At 57.2% G+C, this 20,729-nt stretch overlaps 2 protein-coding genes across 2 annotated transcripts; both read left to right on the plus strand.

Annotated features, from left to right (window-relative positions):
- Positions 1-650: 650 nt before the first annotated feature.
- On the plus strand, positions 651-10,123 carry LOC135461189 (delta(3,5)-Delta(2,4)-dienoyl-CoA isomerase, mitochondrial-like; the record flags this gene model as incomplete). The annotated part of the gene is made up of 8 exons (XM_064738172.1): positions 651-742; positions 1,680-1,804; positions 3,087-3,135; positions 4,721-4,785; positions 6,102-6,172; positions 6,820-6,891; positions 8,845-8,995; positions 10,019-10,123. Coding segments are annotated over 8 exons (730 nt in total), but the record flags the coding sequence as incomplete, so codon positions are not given.
- A 3,246-nt stretch (positions 10,124-13,369) lies between these two features.
- LOC135461190 (homeobox protein otx5-like) lies at positions 13,370-20,155 on the plus strand. The gene is made up of 4 exons (XM_064738173.1): positions 13,370-13,901; positions 15,152-15,257; positions 16,340-16,491; positions 18,633-20,155. The coding sequence occupies exons 1-4, from the start codon at positions 13,596-13,598 to the stop codon at positions 19,203-19,205; spliced, it is 1,137 nt and encodes a 378-aa protein (XP_064594243.1). The 5' UTR covers positions 13,370-13,595; the 3' UTR covers positions 19,206-20,155.
- The last annotated feature ends 574 nt before the right edge of the window (positions 20,156-20,729 follow it).

Raw genomic sequence — 20,729 nt, forward strand, 5'->3', positions numbered from 1 at the left:
GGTTAAAGGGCACTGGGGGGGACTGGGAGGGACTGGGAACAAACTGGGAGGGACTGGGATGGACTGGGGCACTGGGATGGACTGGGGGGCAAATGGGATGGGTTAAAGGGGGACTGGGGGCAATGGGGGGCAATGGGGGGGACTGGGATGGACTGGATGGACTGGGATGGGACTGGGATGGACTGGGATGGGGACTGGATGGGACTGGGATGGGACTGGGGGGGACTGGGATGGAATTGGGATAGGTTTAAAGGGGGGACTGGGGGACACTGGGATGAACTGGGAGAGACTGGGGGAGACTGGGAGGGCACTGGGATGGGATTGGGATGGACTGGGATGGGTTAAAGGGGGATTGGGACAGACTGGGATGGACTGGGGGGGCACTGGGACGGACTGGGATGGACTGGGATGGGTTAAATGGGAACTGGGATGGACTGAGGGGACTGGGGGGGACTGGGGGGGACTGGGATGGGATTGGGATGGGTTAAATGGGGACTGGGGGGGACTGGGACACACCAGTGCTCTGTACTGGTCCATACTGGTCCGTACTGGTGCAGGGAGCTGGTGCAGGCTAGTTTATACTGGTGTGTACTGACCCATACTGGTCCGTACTGGTTTATACCAGTCCATACTGGTTTATACTGGTGCAGGGAGCTGGTGCAGGTGTTCCAGGACATCTCCGAGGACCCCTCGTGCCGCGCCGTCGTCATCTCCGGGGCCGGGAGCGCCTTCACGCCGGTGGGCCGGGGAACCGGGGGGGCTTTGGGGGAACCGGGGGGGCTTTGGGGGGTCCTGAGGGGTCTGGGGGGGTCCAGGAATGTCCCCAAAGCCCCCATGGCCCCCAGGGATGGACCTGTCGGACCTGGGCTCAGTTCTGGGGGGTCCTGAGGGGTCTGGCTGGTTCTGGGGGGTCCTGGATGGTTTTTGGGGGATTTGGGGACGGTTTTTGGGGGTTCTGGCTGGTTCTGGCTGGTTTTGGGGGGTCCTGATGGGTCCCGGCTGGTTCTGGGGATTTGGGGGTGTTTTTGGGGGGGTCCTGGCTGGTCCTGAGGGGTCCTGAGGGGTCCTGGCTGGTTCTGGGGGATTTGGGGGCGTTTTTGGGGGTCCCGGCCAGTTCTGGGGGATTTGGGGGTGTTTTTTGGGGGGTCCCGCTGGTTTCTGGGGGATTTGGGGGGGTTCTGGGGGGTCCTGGCCGGTTCTGGGGGATTTGGGGGGCGTTTTTGGGGGGTCCTGAGGGTCCCGGCTGGTTCTGGGGGATTCGGGGGCGTTTTTGGGGGTCCCGGCCGGTTCTGGGGGATTTGGGGACGGTTTTCGGGGGTCCCGGCCGGTTCTGGGGGATTTGGGGGCGTTTTTGGGGGTCCTGGCCGGTTCTGGGGGGTTCTGGGTGGTCCCGGCTGGTTCTGGGGGATTTGGGGGCGTTTTTGGGGGGTCCCGAGGGGTCCTGGCTGGTTCTGGGGGATTTGGGGACGGTTTTCGGGGGTCCCGGCCGGTTCTGGGGGATTTGGGGACGGTTTTTTCGGGGGTCCCGGCCGGTTCTGGGGGATTTGAGGGCATTTTTGGGGGGTCCTGAGGGTCCCGGCTGGTTCTGGGGGATTTGGGGGCGTTTTTGGGGGTCCCGGCCGGTTCTGGGGGATTTGGGGGCGTTTTTGGGGGTCCTGAGGGTCCCTGTGCCCCCCCAGGGATCGACCTGGCCGACCTGGGCTCGCTGCTGGCTCAGCTCCCCGATGGCGACACCGCCCGGCGGGCCTGGGCCCTGCGCCGGCGCATCCTGGACTTCCAGGAGAGCTTCTCGGCCATGGAGAGGGTGGGCGAGGGATGGGGGGACCCCCGGGGCACCCCAGAGCCTGCCCTGACACCCCAAAACCCGGCCCGACACCCCAAAACCCGGCCTGACACCCCAGAGCCTGCCCTGACACCCCAAAACCCGGCCTGACACCCCAAAACCCGGCCTGATACCCCAGAGCCTGCCCCGACACCCCAAAACCCGGCCTGATAACCCAAAACCCGCCCTGACACCCCAAAAACCAGCCTGATATCCCAGAGCCTGCCCAAAACCCGGCCTGACACCCCAAAACCCGGCCTGACACCCCAAAACCCGGCCTGATATCCCAAAACCTGCCCAAAATCCAGCCTGATACCCCAGAGCCTGCCCTGACACCCCAAAATCCAGCCTGACACCCCAAAACCCGGCCTGATACCCAAAACCCGGCCTGACACCCCAAAACCCGTCCTGATACCCCAGAGCCTGCCCAAAATTCAGCCAGATACCCCAGAGCCTGCCCAAAATCCAGTCAGATATCCCAGAACCTGCCCTGACACCCCAAAACCCGGCCTGATACCCCAGAGCCTGCCCTGACACCCCAAAACCCGGCCTGATACCCCAAAACCCGGCCTGACACCCCAAAACCCGGCCTGATACCCCAGAGCCTGCCCAAAATCCAACCTGATACCCAGAGCCTGCCCTGACACCCCAAAACCCAGCCTGATACCCAGAGCCTGCCCTGACACCCCAAAATCCGGCCTGATAACCCAGAGCCTGCCCCGACACCCCAAAACCCGGCCTGATATCCCAGAGCCTGCCCCGACACCCCAAAATCCAGCCCGATATCCCAAAACCTGCCCAAAATCCAGCCCAATATCCCAGAGCTTGCCCCAACACCCCAAAATCCAGCCCGATATCCCAGAACCTGCCCCGACACCCCAAAATTCAGCCCGATATCCCAGAGCCTGCCCAAAATTCAGCCCGATATCCCAAAACCTGCCCTGACACCCCAAAATCCGGCATAGTACCCCAAAACCTGCTCTGACCCCCACAAAGCATTTCCTGACCCCATAAACCTGGCATGGCACCCCAAAATCTGGTTTGATATTCCAAAACCCAGCCTGACACCCCAAAATCTGGTTTGGTACCCCAAAACTTGGCCTGATACCCCACAAACCCTCCTGACCCCACAAAACCTGGCTTGGTACCCCAAAATCTGCCCTGACCCCACAAAACCTGCCCCGGGACACCCTGAAACCCCTTCTGACCCCCCAAACCCACCCTGACCCCCCAAACCTGCCCTGACGCCCCCCAAACCCCGCAGTGCCCCAAGCCCGTGATCGCCGCCGTGCACGGAGCCTGCATCGGAGCCGGTGAGGGAGCGGGGCCGGATTGGGATTGGGGTGGGATTGGGATTGGGGTGGGATTGGGGTGGGATTGGGGTGGGATTGGGGTGGGATTGGGATTGGGATTGGGATGGGTTTGGGATGGGATTGAGGTGGGATTGGGGTTGGGTTTGGGATTGGGGTCACGGTTGGGGTGGGTTTGGGATTGGGGTTGGGGTTGGGATTGGGATCAGGATTAGGATGGCGTTGGGATTGGGATTGGGATGGGTTTGGGATGGGATTGGGATGGGATTGGGATGGGGTCACAGTTGGGATGGGGTTGGGTCGGGATTGGGACCAGAATTGAGTTGAGTTTGGGATTGGGTTTGGGATTGGGGCCAGGATTGGGGTGGGATTGGGGTTGGGGTCAGGATTGGGATTGGGGTGGGATTGGGGTTGGGGTGGGATTGGGGTGGGATTGGAGTTGGGGTCAGGATTGGGTTGGGGTGGGATTGGGGTTGGGGTGGGATTGGGGTGGGATTGGGGTTGGGGTCAGGATTGGGATTGGGGTCAGGATTGGGGTGGGTTTGGGATTGGGGTGGGATTGGGGTGGGATTGGGATTGGGGCCACGGTTGGGGTGGGTTTGGGATTGGGGTCAGGATTGGGATTGGGATGGGATCGGGGTAGGATTGGGGTGGGATTGGGGTGGGGTCACAATTGGGATGGGGTTGGGGTCAGGATTGGGGTCGGGATTAGGACCAGAATTGAGTTGAGTTTGGGACCAGGATTGGGGTCGAGATTGGGATGGGTTTGGGGTCAGGATTGGGATGGGATTGGGATTGGTTTGGGATTGCTTTGGGATTGGGATTGGGATCAGTGTGGGAACGACGGGATGGGGGGAGTGAGGGGATTGGCGTGAGGATGAAGGGGATGAGGATGAAGGTCGGGATGAAGATGGAGATGAGGATTTTATCAAAATGGGAAGAGGATGATGATGACGAAGATGGAAGAGGATGAGGATGGGATGAGGATGACGAGGATGATGATGGTGGTGATGATGATGAGGATGGGATGATGATGATGATGGTGATGATGATAATGAGGATAGGATGACGACGAGGAGGATGATGATGAGGATGATGATAATGAGGATGGGATGAGGATGAGGATGGGATGGGACAACGATTACGATGATGATGATGATGATGGGATGACAATGAGGATGAGGATGAGGATGGGATGGGACGATGACAATAATGATGATGCTGATGATGATGAGGATGGGATGATAATGACAATGATGATGATGATGATGACAATGGGATGATGATGATGATGGTGATGAGGATGGGATGATGATGATGATGAGGATGGGATGACAATGACAATGATGATGATGATGATGAGGATGGGATGATGATGATGATGAGGATGGGATGATGATGATGATGATGAGGATGGGATGATGATGATGATGGTGATGATGATGAGGATGGGATGATGATGAGGATGATGATGAGGATGGGATGATGATGATGATGATGATGATGATGATGATGAGGATGGGATGATGATGATGATGATGATGATGATGGTGACGATGATGATGACGACGAAGGCTGCACCCCCCAGGTGTGGATCTGATCTCGGCCTGTGACATTCGCTTCTGCTCCCAGGACGCCTCGTTCCAGGTCAAGGTGGGACCCCCAAAATGTCCCCAATGTCCTCATTGTCCCCTCAGTGTCCCCAATGTCTCCAATGTCCCCCAATGTCCCTCAGTGTCCCCAATCCCCCAGTGTCCCCAATCCCCCCAGTGTCCCCCAATGTCCCCGATGTCCCTCCCAATGTCTCCCAATGTCCCCCCAGTGTCCCTCAATGTCCCCCAGTGTCCCCCAATGTCCCCAGTGTCCCCAATCCCCCCAATGTCCCCAATGTCCCCCCGGTGTCCCCAATCCCCCAGTGTCCCCAATGTCCCTCAGTGTCCCCGATGTCCCCCAATGTCCCTCAGTGTCCCCAATGTCCCCCAATGTCCCTCAGTGTCCCCCAGTGTCCCCAATGTCCCCCCAGTGTCCCCCAATCCCCTCAGTGTCCCCCCAGTGTCCCCCAATGTCCCCCCAGTGTCCCCCAATCCCCTCAGTGTCCCCCAATGTCCCCCCAATGTCCCCCCAGTGTCCCCCAATCCCCTCAGTGTCCCCCCAATGTCCCAATCCCCTCAGTCTCCCCCAAAGTCCCTCAGTGTCCCCGATGTCCCCAGTGTCCTCATGTCCCCAATGTCCCCAATGTCCCCCAATCCCCCAATGTCCCCAATGTCTCCCCAATGTCCCCAGTGCCCCAATGTCCCTCAGTGTCCCCAATGTCCCCCCAGTGTCCCCAATGTCCCTCAGTGTCCCCGATGTCCCCCAATGTCCCTCAGTGTCCCCAGTGTCCCCCAATGTCCCCAATGTCCCTCAGTGTCCCCAATGTCCCCAATGTCCCCCAGTGTCCCCCCAATGTCCCCAATGTCCCCCAGTGTCCCCAATCCCCCAGTGTCCCCAATGTCCCTCAGTGTCCCCAATGTCCCCAATCCCCCCACTGTCCCCCCAGTGTCCCCCAGTGTCCCCGATGTCCCCAATCCCCTCAGTGTCCCCGATGTCCCCCAATGTCCCCAATGTCCCTGATGTCCCTCAGTGTCCCCAATGTCCCCCAGTGTCCCCCCAATGTCCCTCAGTGTCCCCGATGTCCCCAGTGTCCCCAATCCCCCCAGTGTCCCTGATGTCCCCAATGTCCCTCAGTGTCCCTCAGTGTCCCCAATGTCCCCAATGTCCCCCCAATGTCCCCAATGTCCCCCAATCCCCCCAGTGTCCCCAATGTCCCCAATGTCCCTCAGTGTCCCTCAGTGTCCCCGATGTCCCCAATCCCCCAATGTCCCCAAATGTCCCCTCAGTGTCCCCGATGTCCCCCAATGTCCCCCCAATGTCCCCCCAATGCCCCCAATGTCCCCCAATGTCCCTCAGTGTCCCCGGTGTCCCCACAGGAGGTGGACATGGGGCTGGCGGCCGACGTGGGGACCCTGCAGCGCCTCCCCAAAATCGTGGGGAGCCAGAGGTGGGTGGGGGGCACCCCTGGGACCCCCCCGGTGTCCCCAAGGGTGTCCCCAACGGTGTCCCCAAGGGTGTCCCCAAGGGTGTCCCCATTGGTGTCCCCAAGGGTGTCCCCCCGGGTGCATTTTGGGTGCATTTTTGATTGATTTTGGGTGGAATTTTGGGTGAATTTTTTGTGGATTTGGGTGGATTTTGGGTGAAATTTTGGCGCATTTTATGGGTGGATTTTGGGTGAATTTTGAGTGAATTTTGGGTGCATTTTGGGTGAATTTTTTGTGGATTTGGGTGGATTTTTGGGTGAATTTTGAGTGAATTTTGGGTGAATTTTCAGTGGATTTTGGGTGAATTTTGAGTGAATTTTGGGTGCATTTTGGGTGATTTTTTTGTGGATTTGGGTGGATTTTTGGGTGCATTTTGTGTGGATTTTGAGTGGATTTTGGGTGAATTTTGAGTGAATTTTGGGTGCATTTTGGGTGGATTTTTGAGTGGATTGTGGGTGAATTTTGAGTGAATTTTGGGTGCATTTTTGGGTGAATTTTGTGTGGATTTGGGTGCATTTTTGGGGTGAATTTTGGGCAGATTTCGGGTGCATTTTTGGGGTGGATTGCACGGTGTCCCCAATGTCCCCAACAATGTCCCCAATGTCCCCAGCCTGGTGAACGAGCTGGCGCTCACCGCCCGCGTCATGCGAGCCCCCGAGGCGCTGAGCTGCGGCCTGGTCAGGTGGGCACAAACCCGGGCACATTTTGGGGCATTTTGGGGTGGATTTTGGTGATTTTTTGTGTGAATTTTGGGGTTGAAATCTGGGGAGATTTGGCTGAATTTTGGGTGGATTTGGGGGGATTTTGGGGAGATTTTTTGTGTGAATTTTGGGGTTGAAATCTGGGGAGGTTTGGCTGAATTTTGGGTGGATTTGGGGGGATTTTGGGGAGATTTTTTGTGTGAATTTTGGGGTTGAAATCTGGGGAGGTTTGGCTGAATTTTGGGTGGATTTGGGGGGATTTTGGGGAGATTTTTTGGACGCATTTTGGGATCCATCGGGCAGATTTTAGCGTGGGTTTGGGTGGATTTTGAAGGGGATTTTGGGTGAATTTTGGGGTGGATTTTAGGTGAATTTTCGGGGGCGTTTTGGGTGAATTTTGGGTGCGTTTTTGGTCAATTTTGGGTGGATTTTTGGGTAGATTTGGGTAGATTTTGAGGCGTATTTTAGGGTTCATTGTGCTGTCCCCAGCCGGGTTCTCCCCAACAAGGAGCGGATTTTGGGGTGGATATTTTAGGATGTATTTTGGGTCTATTTTGGGAACCCTGGGTTCGTTTTTGGGTGAATTTCGGGGTGGATTTTGGGATCCCCTGGGTGTGTTTTGGGGTGGATTTTTTTGGGTGAATTTTTTGGAGTGCGTTTTGGGTCTCTTTGGATGCATTTTGGGGTTCATTTTGCTGTCCCCGGCCGGGTTCTCCCCGACAAGGAGTGGATTCTGGGTACCGGGTGTACTTTGGGTGGATTTTGGTGTATTTTGGGGTTAATTTGGGGGGTCCCCTGTCCCCAGCCGGGTGGATTTTGGGTACCGGGTGTATTTGGGTGTATTTTGGTGTATTTTGGGGGGTACTGGGTGTATTTTGGGTGTATTTTGGTGCATTTTGGGGTTAATTTGGGGGGTCCCCATCCCCAGCCGGGTCCTGCCCGACAAGGAGTGGATTTTTGGTACCCGGGTGTATTTTGGGTGTATTTTGGTGCATTTTGGGTGTATTTTGGTGCATTTTGGGGTTAACCCGGGGGTCCCCCGTCCCCAGCCGGGTCCTCCCCGACAAGGAGCAGATTTTGGGGGTACCAGGTGTACTTTGGGTGGATTTTGGTGTACTTTGGGTGGATTTTGGATATTTTGGGGGGTACCAGGTGTATTTGGGTGTATTTTGGGTGGATTTTGGATATTTTGGGGTTAACCCGGGGGTCCCCGTCCCCAGCCGGGTTCTGCCCGACAAGGAGCGGATTTTGGGGGATACCTGGTGTACTTTGGGTGTATTTTGGTGCATTTTGGGTGTATTTTGGTGTATTTTGGGGTTAATCCGGGTGTACTTTGGGTGTATTTTGGTGTATTTTGGGGTTAATTTGGGGGGTCCCCGTCCCCAGCCGGGTCCTGCCGGACAAGGAGTGGATTTTGGGGGATACCGGCTGTACTTTGGGTGTATTTTGGTGCATTTTGGGGTTAACCCGGGGGTCCCCGTCCCCAGCCGGGTCCTGCCCGACAAGGAGTGGATTTTTGGTACCGGGTGTATTTTGGTGTATTTTGGGTGTATTTTGGTGCATTTTGTTGGATTTTGGGGTTAATTTGGGGGGTCCCCGTCCCCAGCCGGGTCCTGCCCGACAAGGAGTGGGTTTTGGAGGGTACCGGGTGTATATTGGGTGTATTTTGGTGCATTTTGGGGTTAATCCGGGTGTATTTTGGTGCATTTTGGATATTTTGGGGTTAATTTGGGGGGTCCCCATCCCCAGCCGGGTTCTCCCCGACAAGGAGCGGATTTTGGGGGGTACCGGCTGTACTTTGGGTGTATTTTGGTGTATTTTGGGTGGATTTTGGTGTATTTTGGGGGATACCTGGTGTACTTTGGGTGTATTTTGGTGCATTTTGGGTGTATTTTGGATATTTTGGGGTTAATTTGGGGGGTCCCCGTCCCCAGCCGGGTCCTGCCGGACAAGCAGACGCTGCTGGACGTGGCCCTGGCGGCGGCCTCGGCCATCGCCGCCCGCAGCCCCGTGGCCGTGCAGGGCACCAAGATCAACCTGGTGTATGCCAGGGACCACAGCGTGGGCGAGGGGCTGCAGCACGTGGTGAGTGAGACCCCAAAATTCCCTGGTTTTACCCCAAAATTACCCTGTTATTGCCTGGGACCACACTGTGAGCGAGGGGCTGCAGCACGTGGTGAGTGTGACCCAAAATTCCCTGGTTTTACCCCAAAATTACCCTGGTGTTCGCCAGGGACCACAGCGTGGGCGAGGGGCTGCAGCACGTGGTGAGTGTGCCCCAAAAATCCCTGAAATCACCCCAAAATTACCCTGTTATTGCCCAAAAATTACCCTGTTATTGCCCCAAAATTACCCTGTTATTGCCCGGGACCACGCTGTGAGCGAGGGGCTGCAGCACGTGGTGAGTGTGCCCCAAAAATCCCTGAAATCACCCCAAAATTACCCTGTTATTGCCCCAAAATTACCCTGTTATTGCCCCAAAATTACCCTGTTATTGCCCCAAAATTACCCTGGTGTACGCGCGGGACCACACTGTGAGCGAGGGGCTGCAGCACGTGGTGAGTGTGAGACCCAAAAATCACTGAAATCACCCCAAAAATCCCTGTAATCACCCCAAAATCAGTGTCACCTCCCCCAAAAACCCTGTCCCCATGTCCCCATGTCTGTCCCCAATGTCCCTGTCACTGTCTCAATGTCCCACTGTCCCCAATCCCCCCAATGTCCCCAATGTCCCCAATGTCCCCAATGTCCCCAATGTCCCCCAATGTCCCCAATGTCCCCAGTGTCCCCAATGTCCCCAATCCCCCCAATGTCCCCATTGTCCCCAATGTCCCCAATCCCCCCAATACCCCCAATGTCCCCACTGTCCCCAGTGTCCCCAGTGTCCCCAATGTCCCCAATGTCCCCCAATGTCCCCAGTGTCCCCAGTGTCCCCAATGTCCCCAATGTCCCCAGGCCACGTGGAACATGGCCATGCTGCAGACCGAGGACATCCCCAATGTCCCCATGTCCCTGTGTCCCTGTCACTGTCTCAATGTCCCCAATGTCCCCAATCCCCCCAATGTCCCCAGTGTCCCCAGTGTCCCCAATGTCCCCAAATGTCCCCAGGCCACGTGGAACATGGCCATGCTGCAGACCGAGGACATCCCCAAGTCGGTGCAGGCGGCCCTGGACAAGAAGGGACCCGAGGACGTCCCGTTCGCCAAGCTCTGATGTCACCGCGGTGTCCCCAATGTCACCTCGGTGTCCCCAAGGTCACCTCGGTGTCCCCAATGTCACCTCAGTGCCACCAATGTCCCCAATGTCCCCTTACCCCAGCTCTGATGTCACCTCGGTGCCACCCCAATGTCACCTCAGTGCCACCAACGTGCCCTTCTCCAAGCTCTGGTGTCACCTCAGTGCCACCAAATGTCCCCAATGTCCCCAAATGTCCCCAATGTCCCCAAATCCCCCCAATGCCCCCCAATGTCCCCCAATGTCCCCTCAGTGTCCCCAATGTCTGCAATCCCCCCCAATCCCCCCAATGTCCCCCCATTGTCCCCAATGTCCCCAATATCCCCAATGTCCCCAAATGTCCCCAATCCCCCCAATGCCACCAATCCCCCCCAATGTCCCCAATGTCCCCTCAGTGTCACCAATCCCCCCAATGTCCCCAATGTCCCCAATGTCCCCAGTGTCCCCCTCGGTGTCCCCAATGCCCCCAATGTCCCCCAATCCCCCCAGTGTCCCCCAATGTCCCCAATGTCCCCAATGTCCCCCCAATGTCCCCTCGGTGTCCCCAATAAATCCCCAGTTTGTCCCCTCACGTCCTTGCCTTGTCCCTGGGTGTCCCCAAGGTGCCACCACAAATCTGGGGGAAATTCCCAAAGATTTTGGGGTTTTTTGGGGGATTTTTGGGGATTTTTGAATTTTTTGGAGAGATTTTTTTGGGGGGTTTGGGATGGTTTTGGGGTTTTTCTCCAACTCCGGGGTTAATTAAGGATCAGGGGGGTTAATTAAGAAATGGGCAGGTTAATTAAGGTGGGCGTGGCTTCCCCACCTTCCCAAATAAGGAAAATCCCCCCAAAATCCCAAATTTCCTCCAATTCCACCCAAATTTTGGGGTTTTCTCTAATTCCCAGAGTGGGGCGGGGTTAATTAAGGAATGGGGGGGTTAATTAGGGAATGGAGGGGTTAATTAACAACAGGGGGTTTAATTAAGGTGGGCGTGGCTTCCCCACCTTCCCAAATAAGGAAAATCCCCCCAAAAATCCCAAATTTCCTCCAATTCCACCCAAATTTTTGGGGGTTTTCTGCAGCCCCGGGGTTAATTAAGGCCCGGGGGGGTTAATTAAGAGCGGGGGGGTTAATTAGGGATGATCCCGGGCCCCTGATGGGCGCTGACAGCCCGGGATAATTTGGTCCCGATAATCGGGATTAGGGGGGGAGGGGCGGGAGGGGGAGGGGCGGGGGGAGGGGCGGGCGATTCCTCCAAGGGGCCGAAAATTGGGGAAATTTTAATTAAAAAAAATTGGGGGGGAGGGGGTTGATTAAAAAAGAAATCAATTTTTTATTAATTAAAACAGAGGGGGGTTGGATTTTAAAAATCTGATTTTTTTCTCTATTAAAATAAGGGAATTTTGAGTAAAAATCAGATTTTTTAATATAAAAAATAGAGAAGATTTGAGTTAAAAAATCCAATTTTTCAGTATTAAAAATAGAGGAGATTTGAGTTTAAAAATCCTTTTTTTTAAATTAAAAATAGGGGAATTTTGATATAAATATCGCTTTTAAATATTAAAAATAGAGGGAATTTAGATTAAAAAAATCTAATTTTTAATACTAAAAATAGGGAAATTTTTATTATAAAAATCTAATTTTTAATATTAAAAATAAGGGAATTTTGATATAAATATAATGTATTTTATAATAAAAATAGAGGGATTTTTATATAAAAATCACATATTTTTATTAAAATTCGAGAGGATTTGGATTTTAAAAATCCAATTTTTTTTTTCCAGCGTCCCCCCTCCCCCCATAAAATCCCCAATTTCCCCAAATTTGGGGGCGCTGGAATTGGGGATGGGGGTGGAATAAAATTGGATTTTTTAAATCCAAATTCCCTCTTTTTTTAATATAAAAAAATCGGATTTTTTTTTAAATCAAAATTCTCCTGGTTTTTAATATTAAAAAAAACCAGATTTTTAAAATCAAAATCCCCCTGTATTTTTAATATTAAAAAATCGGATGTTTAAAATAAAAATTATTCTATTTTTTATTTAAAAAACCAGATTTTTTAATATAAATTTTGTATTAAATATCTTCTGAAGGATTTTTTTTTTGGGGGGGGGGGGGGTCGGGGTCGCTCCCCTCCCCCCCCCCCCCCCCAGCCCCTCCCCCCCCGTTTGGCCCCGCCCCCCCCCCGCTGTCCCCAAGTGTCCCCTCGGGCCCAGACGCGGCAGCTGGGCCGGATTAGTGTCACCCGCGCCCCTCCCCCACCCGGAATGGCCCCAAGGTCCCCAAATCCCGGTGTCCCCAAATCCCGGTGTCCCCAAAATCCCGGTGTCCCCAAAATCCCAAAGTCCCCAAATCCCAAAGTCCCCAAATCTTGGTGTCCCCAAATCCCGGTGTCCCCAAAATCCCAAAGTCCCCAAATCCCGATGTCCCCAAATCCCGGTGTCCCCAAATCTTGGTGTCCCCAAATCCCGGTGTCCCCAAATCTTGGTGTCCCCAAATCCCAAAGTCCCCAAATCCCGGTGTCCCCAAATCCCGGTGTCCCCAAATCCCGATGTCCCCAAATCTTGGTGTCCCCAAATCTTGGTGTCCCCAAATCTTGGTGTCCCCAAATCCCAAAGTCCCCAAATCCCGGTGTCCCCAAATCTTGGTGTCCCCAAATCCCAAAGTCCCCAAATCCCGATGTCCCCAAATCCCGGTGTCCCCAAATCCCGATGTCCCCAAATCTTGGTGTCCCCAAATCCCGGTGTCCCCAAATCTCGGTGTCCCCAAATCCCGGTGTCCCCAAATCCCGATGTCCCCAAATCCTGGTGTCCCCAAATCCTGGTGTCCCCAAATCTCGATGTCCCCAAATCCCGGTGTCCCCAAATCCCGGTGTCCCCAAAATCCCGGTGTCCCCAAAATCCCGATGTCCCCAAATCCCGATGTCCCCAAATCTGATGTCCCCAAATCTTGATGTCCCCAGATCTTGGTGTCCCCAGTTCTGGTGTCCCCAAATCTTGGTGTCCCAAATCCCGATGTCCCCAAATCCTGATGTCCCCAAATCCGATGTCCCCAAATCCGTGTCCCCAAATCCCGGTGTCCCCAAATCTTGGTGTCCCCAAATCCCAATTCTTGGTGTCCCCAAATCTTGATGTCCCCAGATCTTGGTGTCCCCAGGTTCTGGTGTCCCCAAATCCTGGTGTCCCCAATGTCCCCAGGTTCTGGTGTCCCCAAATCCTGGTGTCCCCAAATCCTGATGTCCCCAGGTTCTGGTGTCCCCAATGTCCCCAAATCCCAGTCCTGGTGTCCCCAATGTCCCCAGATCTTGGTGTCCCCAAATCCCGATGTCCCCAAATCTTGATGTCCCCAAATCCTGGTGTCCCCAAATCCCAGTCCCGATGTCCCCTCCCAGTCCCCCCAGTTTGGTGTCCCCACCCCTTCCCAGTGTCCCCCACAATGTCCCCTCTCTGTCCCCTTTGTGTGCCCCCCAATGTCCCCCCCAATGTCCCCCCAGTGTCCCCTTTGTGTCCCCCACGTTCCCCCTTTTTTGTCCCTTTTTTGTCCCTTTTTGTCCCCTCGTGTCCCCCCCCCGTGTGCCACCCGGCTTAGCCACCGGGCCACCAATGTCACCTCTGTCCCCTCGGGATTAGGGGGTGACATCACCGGGGGCTACTTAAGGCTCCCCCCGCCCGGGGGTGCCTCCCCTGCCACCGGCGGTGCCACCGCTGTCACCGTTTGTCACCATTGTCACCGCTGTCACCGTGCCACCATCGCTGCCACCGGGCCACCTGCGCAGGTACGGCCGTGGGGACACCGGGGGGACGGGGGGGGGACAGGGGGACAGGGCCTTGGGGACATTGGGGACAGGGGACAGGGCCTTGGGGACAGAGGGACAGGGCCTTGGGGACATTGGGGACACTGGGGACAGGGGGACAGGGGACAGGGCCTTGGGGACACTGGGGGGACGGGGGGGGACAGGGGGGACAGGGCCTTGGGGACATTGGGGGGGACAGGGGGACAGGGCCTTGGGGACACTGGGGGGACACCGGGGGGACGGGAGGGGACAGAGGGACAGGGCCTTGGGGACACCGGGGGGGACAGGGCCATCATGGCCTTGGGGACAGAGGGACTGGGCCGTGGGGACACTGGGGGGACACCGGGGGGACGGGAGGGGACAGGGGGACAGGGCCTTGGGGACAGAGGGACAGGGGGGACAGGGGGACAGGGCTGTGGGGACATTAGGGGGACACTGGGGACAGGGCCTTGGGGACAGAGGGACAGGGCCGTGGGGACATTGGGGACATTGGGGACAGGGGACAGGGCCTTGGGGACATTGGGGGGGACAGGGCCATCATGGCCTTGGGGACAGAGGGACAGGGCCGTGGGGACACTGGGGGGGACAGGGGGACAGGGCCTTGGGGACACCGGGGGGGACAGGGCCACCATGGGCTTGGGGACAGAGGGACAGGGGGGACAGAGGGACAGGGCCGTGGGGACATTGCGGGGGACACTGGGGACAGGGCCTTGGGGACAGGGGGACAGGGCCTCGGGGACATTGGGGGGGACAGGGCCACCAGGGGGATGGGGACATTGCGGGAATGCTGGGGGGCTTGGGGACATCACGGGGTTGGGGACACTGGGGGGACAGGGCCTTGGGGACAGAGGGACAGGGCCACCATGGGCTTGGGGACATCCCTGGGGGACACAGGGGGACAGGGCCACCATGGGCATGGGGACAGGGCGGTGGGGCCTTGGGGACATTGCTGGGTGGGGGACAGGGGGACAATTGGGGGAGACACTGGGGGGCTTGGGGACACTGGGGGGACATTGTGGGGGCTTGGGGACATTGGGGACACCGGGGGACACTGGGGACACCGGGGGATGTTGGGACACCGGGGGGACACTGGGGGGACATTGTGGGGGCTTGGGGACATTGGGGACACTGGGGGGACATTGGGGACACCGGGGGACACTGGGCCCAGCCCGGTGCCACCCGTGGGTGCCCTCGGTGTCCCCTCAGTGGTGTCCCCTCATTGGTGTCCCCAGGTGTCCCCAGGTGTCCCCGCCATGATGTCGTACCTGAAGCAGCCGCACTTTGGGGGCGTCCCCGGGCTGGGCCTGGAGCTGCTGCCCCCCCCCGTGGGGTACCCGGGTACCCCAAATTTGGGGGGGTGGGAAGGAGGGACCCCCCCCCCTAAAAATAACCCCCAAAATCGGGAGGATGGGAACCCCAAAATCCCCAAAAAAACCCCAAAAAAACCCCAAAAAAATCCCCAAAATTGGGGGGGTGGGAATGAGGGACCCCCCCCCAAAATAACCCCCAAAATCGGGAGGATGGGAACCCCAAAATCCCCAAAAAAACCCCAAAATCCCCAAAAAAACCCCCCAAAAAAACCCAAAAAATCCCCAAAATTTGGGGGGTGGGAATGAGGGACCCCCCCCCAAAATAACCCCCAAAATCGGGAGGATGGGAACCCCAAAATCCCCAAAAAAAACCCCAAAAAATCCCCAAAAATCCCCAAAATTGGGGGGTGGGACCCCATTTTCCAAATCCCATGGACCCCTCCCCATTTCCGAGGGTCCCTCCCCATTTCAGGGACCCCTCCCCATTTCAGGGACCCCTCCCCATCTCGGGGGTCCCTCCCCATTCCCAGGGGTCCCTCCCCATTCCCATGGACCCCTCCCCATCTCAGGGACCCCTCCCCATTTCCAAGGGCCCCTCCCCATTTCAGGGACCCCTCCCCATTTCAGGGACCCCTCCCCATTTCAGGGACCCCTCCCCATTCCCATGGACCCATGAAACGGGAATGGGTCCCCATTCCCAGGGACCCCTCCCCATCTCGGGGGTCTCTCCCCATTTCAGGGACCCCTCCCCATTTCAGGGACCCCTCCCCATTCCCAGGGCCCCTCCCCATCTCAGGGACCCCTCCCCATCTCAGGGACCCCTCCCCATTCCCATGGACCCCTCCCCATCTCGGGGGTCTCTCCCCATTCCCATGGACCCCTCCCCATTTCCAAAGGCCCCTCCCCATTTCCAAGGGACCCCTCCCCATTCCCATGGACCCCTCCCCATCTCAGGGACCCCTCCCCATCTCAGGGACCCCTCCCCATCTCGGGGGTCTCTCCCCATTTCAGGGACCCCTCCCCATCTCAGGCCCCCCACTCTCCCATCCCATTGGACCCCTCCCCATTTCAGGGACCCCTCCCCATCTCAGGGACCCCTCCCCATTGCAGGCACGCCCCGGAAGCAGCGCCGCGAGCGCACCACGTTCACGCGGGCACAGCTGGACGTGCTGGAGGCGCTGTTCGCCAAAACGCGGTACCCGGACATCTTCATGCGCGAGGAGGTGGCGCTGAAAATCAACCTACCTGAGTCACGGGTACAGGTGAGACACACCTGGGACAGGTACGGGACATGGGACACACCTGGGACAGGTATGGGACACCTGGGACAGGTATGGGACACCTGGGACAGGTACGGGACAGGTACGGGACATGGGACAGACACAGGGACAGGTGGGACATGGGGCCCGGTACCCGGACATCTTCATGCGCGAGGAGGTGGCGCTGAAAATCAACCTACCTGAGTCACGGGTACAGGTGAGACACACCTGGGACAGGTGTGACATGGGACAGGTGTGTGACACACCTATGGGGACAGGGACAGACACAGGGACAGGTGGGACATGGGTGACACCCGGTACCCCGACATCTTCATGCGCGAGGAGGTGGCGCTCAAAATCAACCTACCTGAGTCACGGGTACAGGTGAGACACACCTGGGACACACCTGGGACACACCTGGGACACACCTGGGACATGGGACAGACACAGGGACAGGTGGGACATGGGTGACACCCGGTACCCCGACATCTTCATGCGCGAGGAGGTGGCGCTCAAAATCAACCTGCCCGAGTCACGGGTGCAGGTGAGACACACCTGGGACACACCTGGGACAGGTATGGGACACCTGGGACAGGTATGGGACACCTGGGACAGGTGTGACATCTTTAGGGACATGTGACAGGTGTGTGTGACACTGGGATAGTGACACAGGTGTGACACAGGGACGGGTGTGACACAGGTGTGTGGCACAGGAGGGGACACAGATGTGACAGGTGTGTGACAGGTGTGTGTGACACTGGGATAGTGACACAGGTGTGACACAGGTGTGACACAGGTGTGACACTGGGATGGGTGTGACACAGGTGTGTGGCACAGGAGGGGACACAGATGTGACAGGTGTGACAGGTGTGTCACAGGTGTGTGTGACACAGGGACGGGTGTGACACAGGAGGGGACACAGGGACAGCGGGGGCGGGGCAGGTGAGTCCCAGGTGGGACACGAGGGGGCACCTCGGTGTCCCTGTGCTGTCCCTGCGCGTCCCTTTGTGCCCTTGTGTCCCCCCGTGCCTCAGTTTCCCCCCATGTCCCCCGTGCCTCAGTTTCCCCCGTGCCTCAGTTTCCCTTTTCCCCATGTTCCCCATGTCTCCCCGTGCCTCAGTTTCCCCCGTGCCTCAGTTTCCCCGTTTCCCCCAGGTGTGGTTCAAGAACCGCTGCGCCAAGTGCCTCAGTTTCCCCATGTCCCCCATATCCCCCCGTGTCCCCCCGTGCCTCAGTTTCCCCCGTGCCTCAGTTTCCCCATGTCCCCCATGTCCCCTGTGCCTCAGTTTCCCCGTGTCCCCCCGTGCCTCAGTTTCCCCATGTCCCCCCGTGCCTCAGTTTCCCCCGTGCCTCAGTTTCCCTTTTTCCCCCCCCCAGGTGTGGTTCAAGAACCGCCGCGCCAAGTGCCTCAGTTTCCCCCGTGCCTCAGTTTCCCCGTGCCTCAGTTTCCCTTCCCCCCCCAGATGTGGTTCAAGAACGCCGCGCCAAGTGCCTCAGTTTCCCCGTGTCCCCCGTGCCTCAGTTTCCCCGTGCCTCAGTTTCCCCCCATGTCCCCCCGTGTCCCCCCGTGCCTCAGTTTCCCCCGTGCCTCAGTTTCCCCCATGTCCCCCCGTGTCCCCCCGTGCCTCAGTTTCCCCCGTGCCTCAGTTTCCCCCCATGTCCCCCCGTGTCCCCCCGTGTCCCCCCGTGCCTCAGTTTCCCCGTTTCCCCCCAGGTGTGGTTCAAGAACCGCCGCGCCAAGTGCCTCAGTTTCCCTTTCCCCTCCCCCCGCCTCAGTTTCCCCATGTCCCCCCGTGCCTCAGTTTCCCCCGTGCCTCAGTTTCCCCCGTGCCTCAGTTTCCGTTTTCCCCCAGGTGTGGTTCAAGAACCACCGCGCCAAGTGCCTCAGTTTCCCCCATGTCCCCCCGTGTCCCCCCGTGTCCCCCCGTGTCCCCCCGTGTCCCCCGTGCCTCAGTTTCCCCCGTGCCTCAGTTTCCCCTTTGTCCCCCCTGTGCCTCAGTTTCCCCCGTGCCTCAGTTTCCCCGTTTCCCCCCAGGTGTGGTTCAAGAACCGCCGCGCCAAGTGCCTCAGTTTCCCCCCATGTCCCCCCGTGTTCCCCCGTGCCTCAGTTTCCCCCGTGCCTCAGTTTCCCTTTCCCCCCCCAGGTGTGGTTCAAGAACCGCCGCGCCAAGTGCCGCCAGCAGCAGCAGCAGCAGCAGCAGCAGCGGGGGGGCGGGGGAGGGGGCTCGGGCCCCCCCAAACCGCGCCCACCCCCCAAAAAGAAACCCTCCCCCCCCCAGGACCCCGCCCCGCCCCCGTTCCCCGCCCAGACCCCGCCCCCGCCCCCCCCCGCGCCCCTCTGGAGCCCCGCCCTCTCCCCGCCCCCCGCCCCGCTCTGCGACCCCTCCCCCCCCCCCCCGTTCCGCCCCTTCCCCCCCCCCTCGGGGGGCTTCGCCCAGGGGGGGTTCCCCCCCTATTTCGGGGGGGGGGCGCTCGACCCCTACCTGTCCCCGCTGCCGCCCCCTCCCCAAATCGGGGGCGGCCTCAGCCCCCTGGGACCCCCCCCCGCCTTCGGGGCGACCCCCGGGCTGGGCTTTGGGGCGGGGGCGGGGCTGGGATTTGGGGCGGGGGGCGAGGGGCTGGAGCTGAAGGAGGCGGGGCCGGGGGGGGCGTGGAAGGTGAATTTGGGGCTGGGGGAGTGCCTGGAGCAGAGCGGGTGGAAATTCCAGGTGCTGTAGGGGGGGGGCGGCGGAGTTTGGGGGGAAACGGCGGGAAACGGAGAGCCCGGAGCGGGAATTAATTAGGGATCGCGATTGTTAATTAATTCCGGGGATTTTGGGGGGAAACGGCGGGAAATGGAGAGTCCGGAGCGGTAATTAATTAGGGATCGGGATCGTTAATTAATTCCGGGGATTTTGGGGGGAAATGGCGGGAAATGGAGAGTCCGGAGCGGTAATTAATTAGGGATCGCGATCGTTAATTAATTATGGATGGGGATCGTTAATTAATTCCGGGGATTTTGGGGGGAAATGGCGGGAATTGGAGAGCCCGGAGCGGTAATTAATTAGGGATCGCGATCGTTAATTAATTATGGATCGTGATCGTTAATTAATTCCGGGGATTTTGGGGTGAAATGCCGAGAATTGGAGAGTCTGGACCGTTAATTAATTATGGATCGGGATCGTTAATGATGGATCGGGATCGTTAATTAATTATGGATCGGGATCGTTAATTAATGCCCTGCTCGGATCGTTCATTAATTCCGGGGATTTTGGGGGAAAATGCCGGAATTTGGAGAGCCCCGAACAGCGCCCGGACAATGACGCGGATCGTTAATTAATTAATTAATTATGGATCGCAATCGTTAATTAATTCCCGGGATTTTGGGGTGAATTCCCGAGAATTTCGGAGCCCGGAGCGGCGCACGGACAATTACCGGGATCGTCGTTAATTAATTAATTACGGATCGCGATCGTTAATTAATTCTGGACCACGGATCGTTCATCGGCTCTGGATCACGGATCTTTAATTAATTCCCGTTCGCGGATCGTTAATTAATTCTGGGACACCGATAATTAATCAATTCTGGATCACGGATCGTTAATTAATCCCCGGAGCTTGGATCGTTAATTAATCCCCGGATCACGAACAATTCCCGCGTGGAAATTCCCGGAAAATGGACAAAATTCCCGGAAAATGGACAAAATTCCAAAACAATGGACAAAATTCCCGGAAAACCGAAAATTCCCGAGGCTCGGAGGATCCCAGGATTTTTTGGGGGAATCCCTGGATTTTTAAGGAATCCCCGAATTTTTTGGGAATCTCGGGATTTTTTGGGGATTCCCGGATTTTTTGGGAATTCCCGGATTTTTTGGGGATTCCCGGATTTTTTGGGAATTCCCGAATTTTTGGGAATCTCGGGATTTTTTGGGGATTCCCGGATTTTTTGGGAATTCCCGGATTTTTGGGGCTCCCCGGCCCCTCCCCCCGCCCCTCCCCCCCCATTCTCGGAAGGAAAAAACCCGAAAAAGAGAAAATTTCAATTAAAAATCCCAAAAACTGCAAACATGAGACGGCCTCGTTAATTAACGCTAATGAGGGGAACTGGGGGGGGCGTGGCCAGGAGGGAATGGGCGTGGCCAAAAATCCTTTATTTTCCGTGGATTTTGGGTTTTTTTGGGAACTCCTGAAACAAATCCTTTATTTTCCGTGGATTCTGGGGTTTTTTGGGAACTCCTGAAATAAATCCTTTATTTTCCGCG

Source organism: Zonotrichia leucophrys, unplaced genomic scaffold (genome assembly GCF_028769735.1).
Source record: "Zonotrichia leucophrys gambelii isolate GWCS_2022_RI unplaced genomic scaffold, RI_Zleu_2.0 Scaffold_217_84253, whole genome shotgun sequence".
NCBI lineage: Eukaryota > Metazoa > Chordata > Aves > Passeriformes > Passerellidae > Zonotrichia > Zonotrichia leucophrys.

What these genes read in the sequence shown, in the direction of transcription:
- LOC135461190 (XM_064738173.1), top strand. Translation starts at nt 13,596, where the DNA reads ATGTCCCCCCCAATGTCCCCCCAGTGTCCCCTTTGTGTCCCCCACGTT. An exon ending in CCCCCCCGTGGGGTACCCGG is followed by an intron (nt 15,258 to 16,339) that starts GTACCCCAAATT and finishes TCCCCATTGCAG; the next exon opens with GCACGCCCCGGAAGCAGCGC. An exon ending in TACCTGAGTCACGGGTACAG is followed by an intron (nt 16,492 to 18,632) that starts GTGAGACACACC and finishes TTCCCCCCCCAG; the next exon opens with GTGTGGTTCAAGAACCGCCG.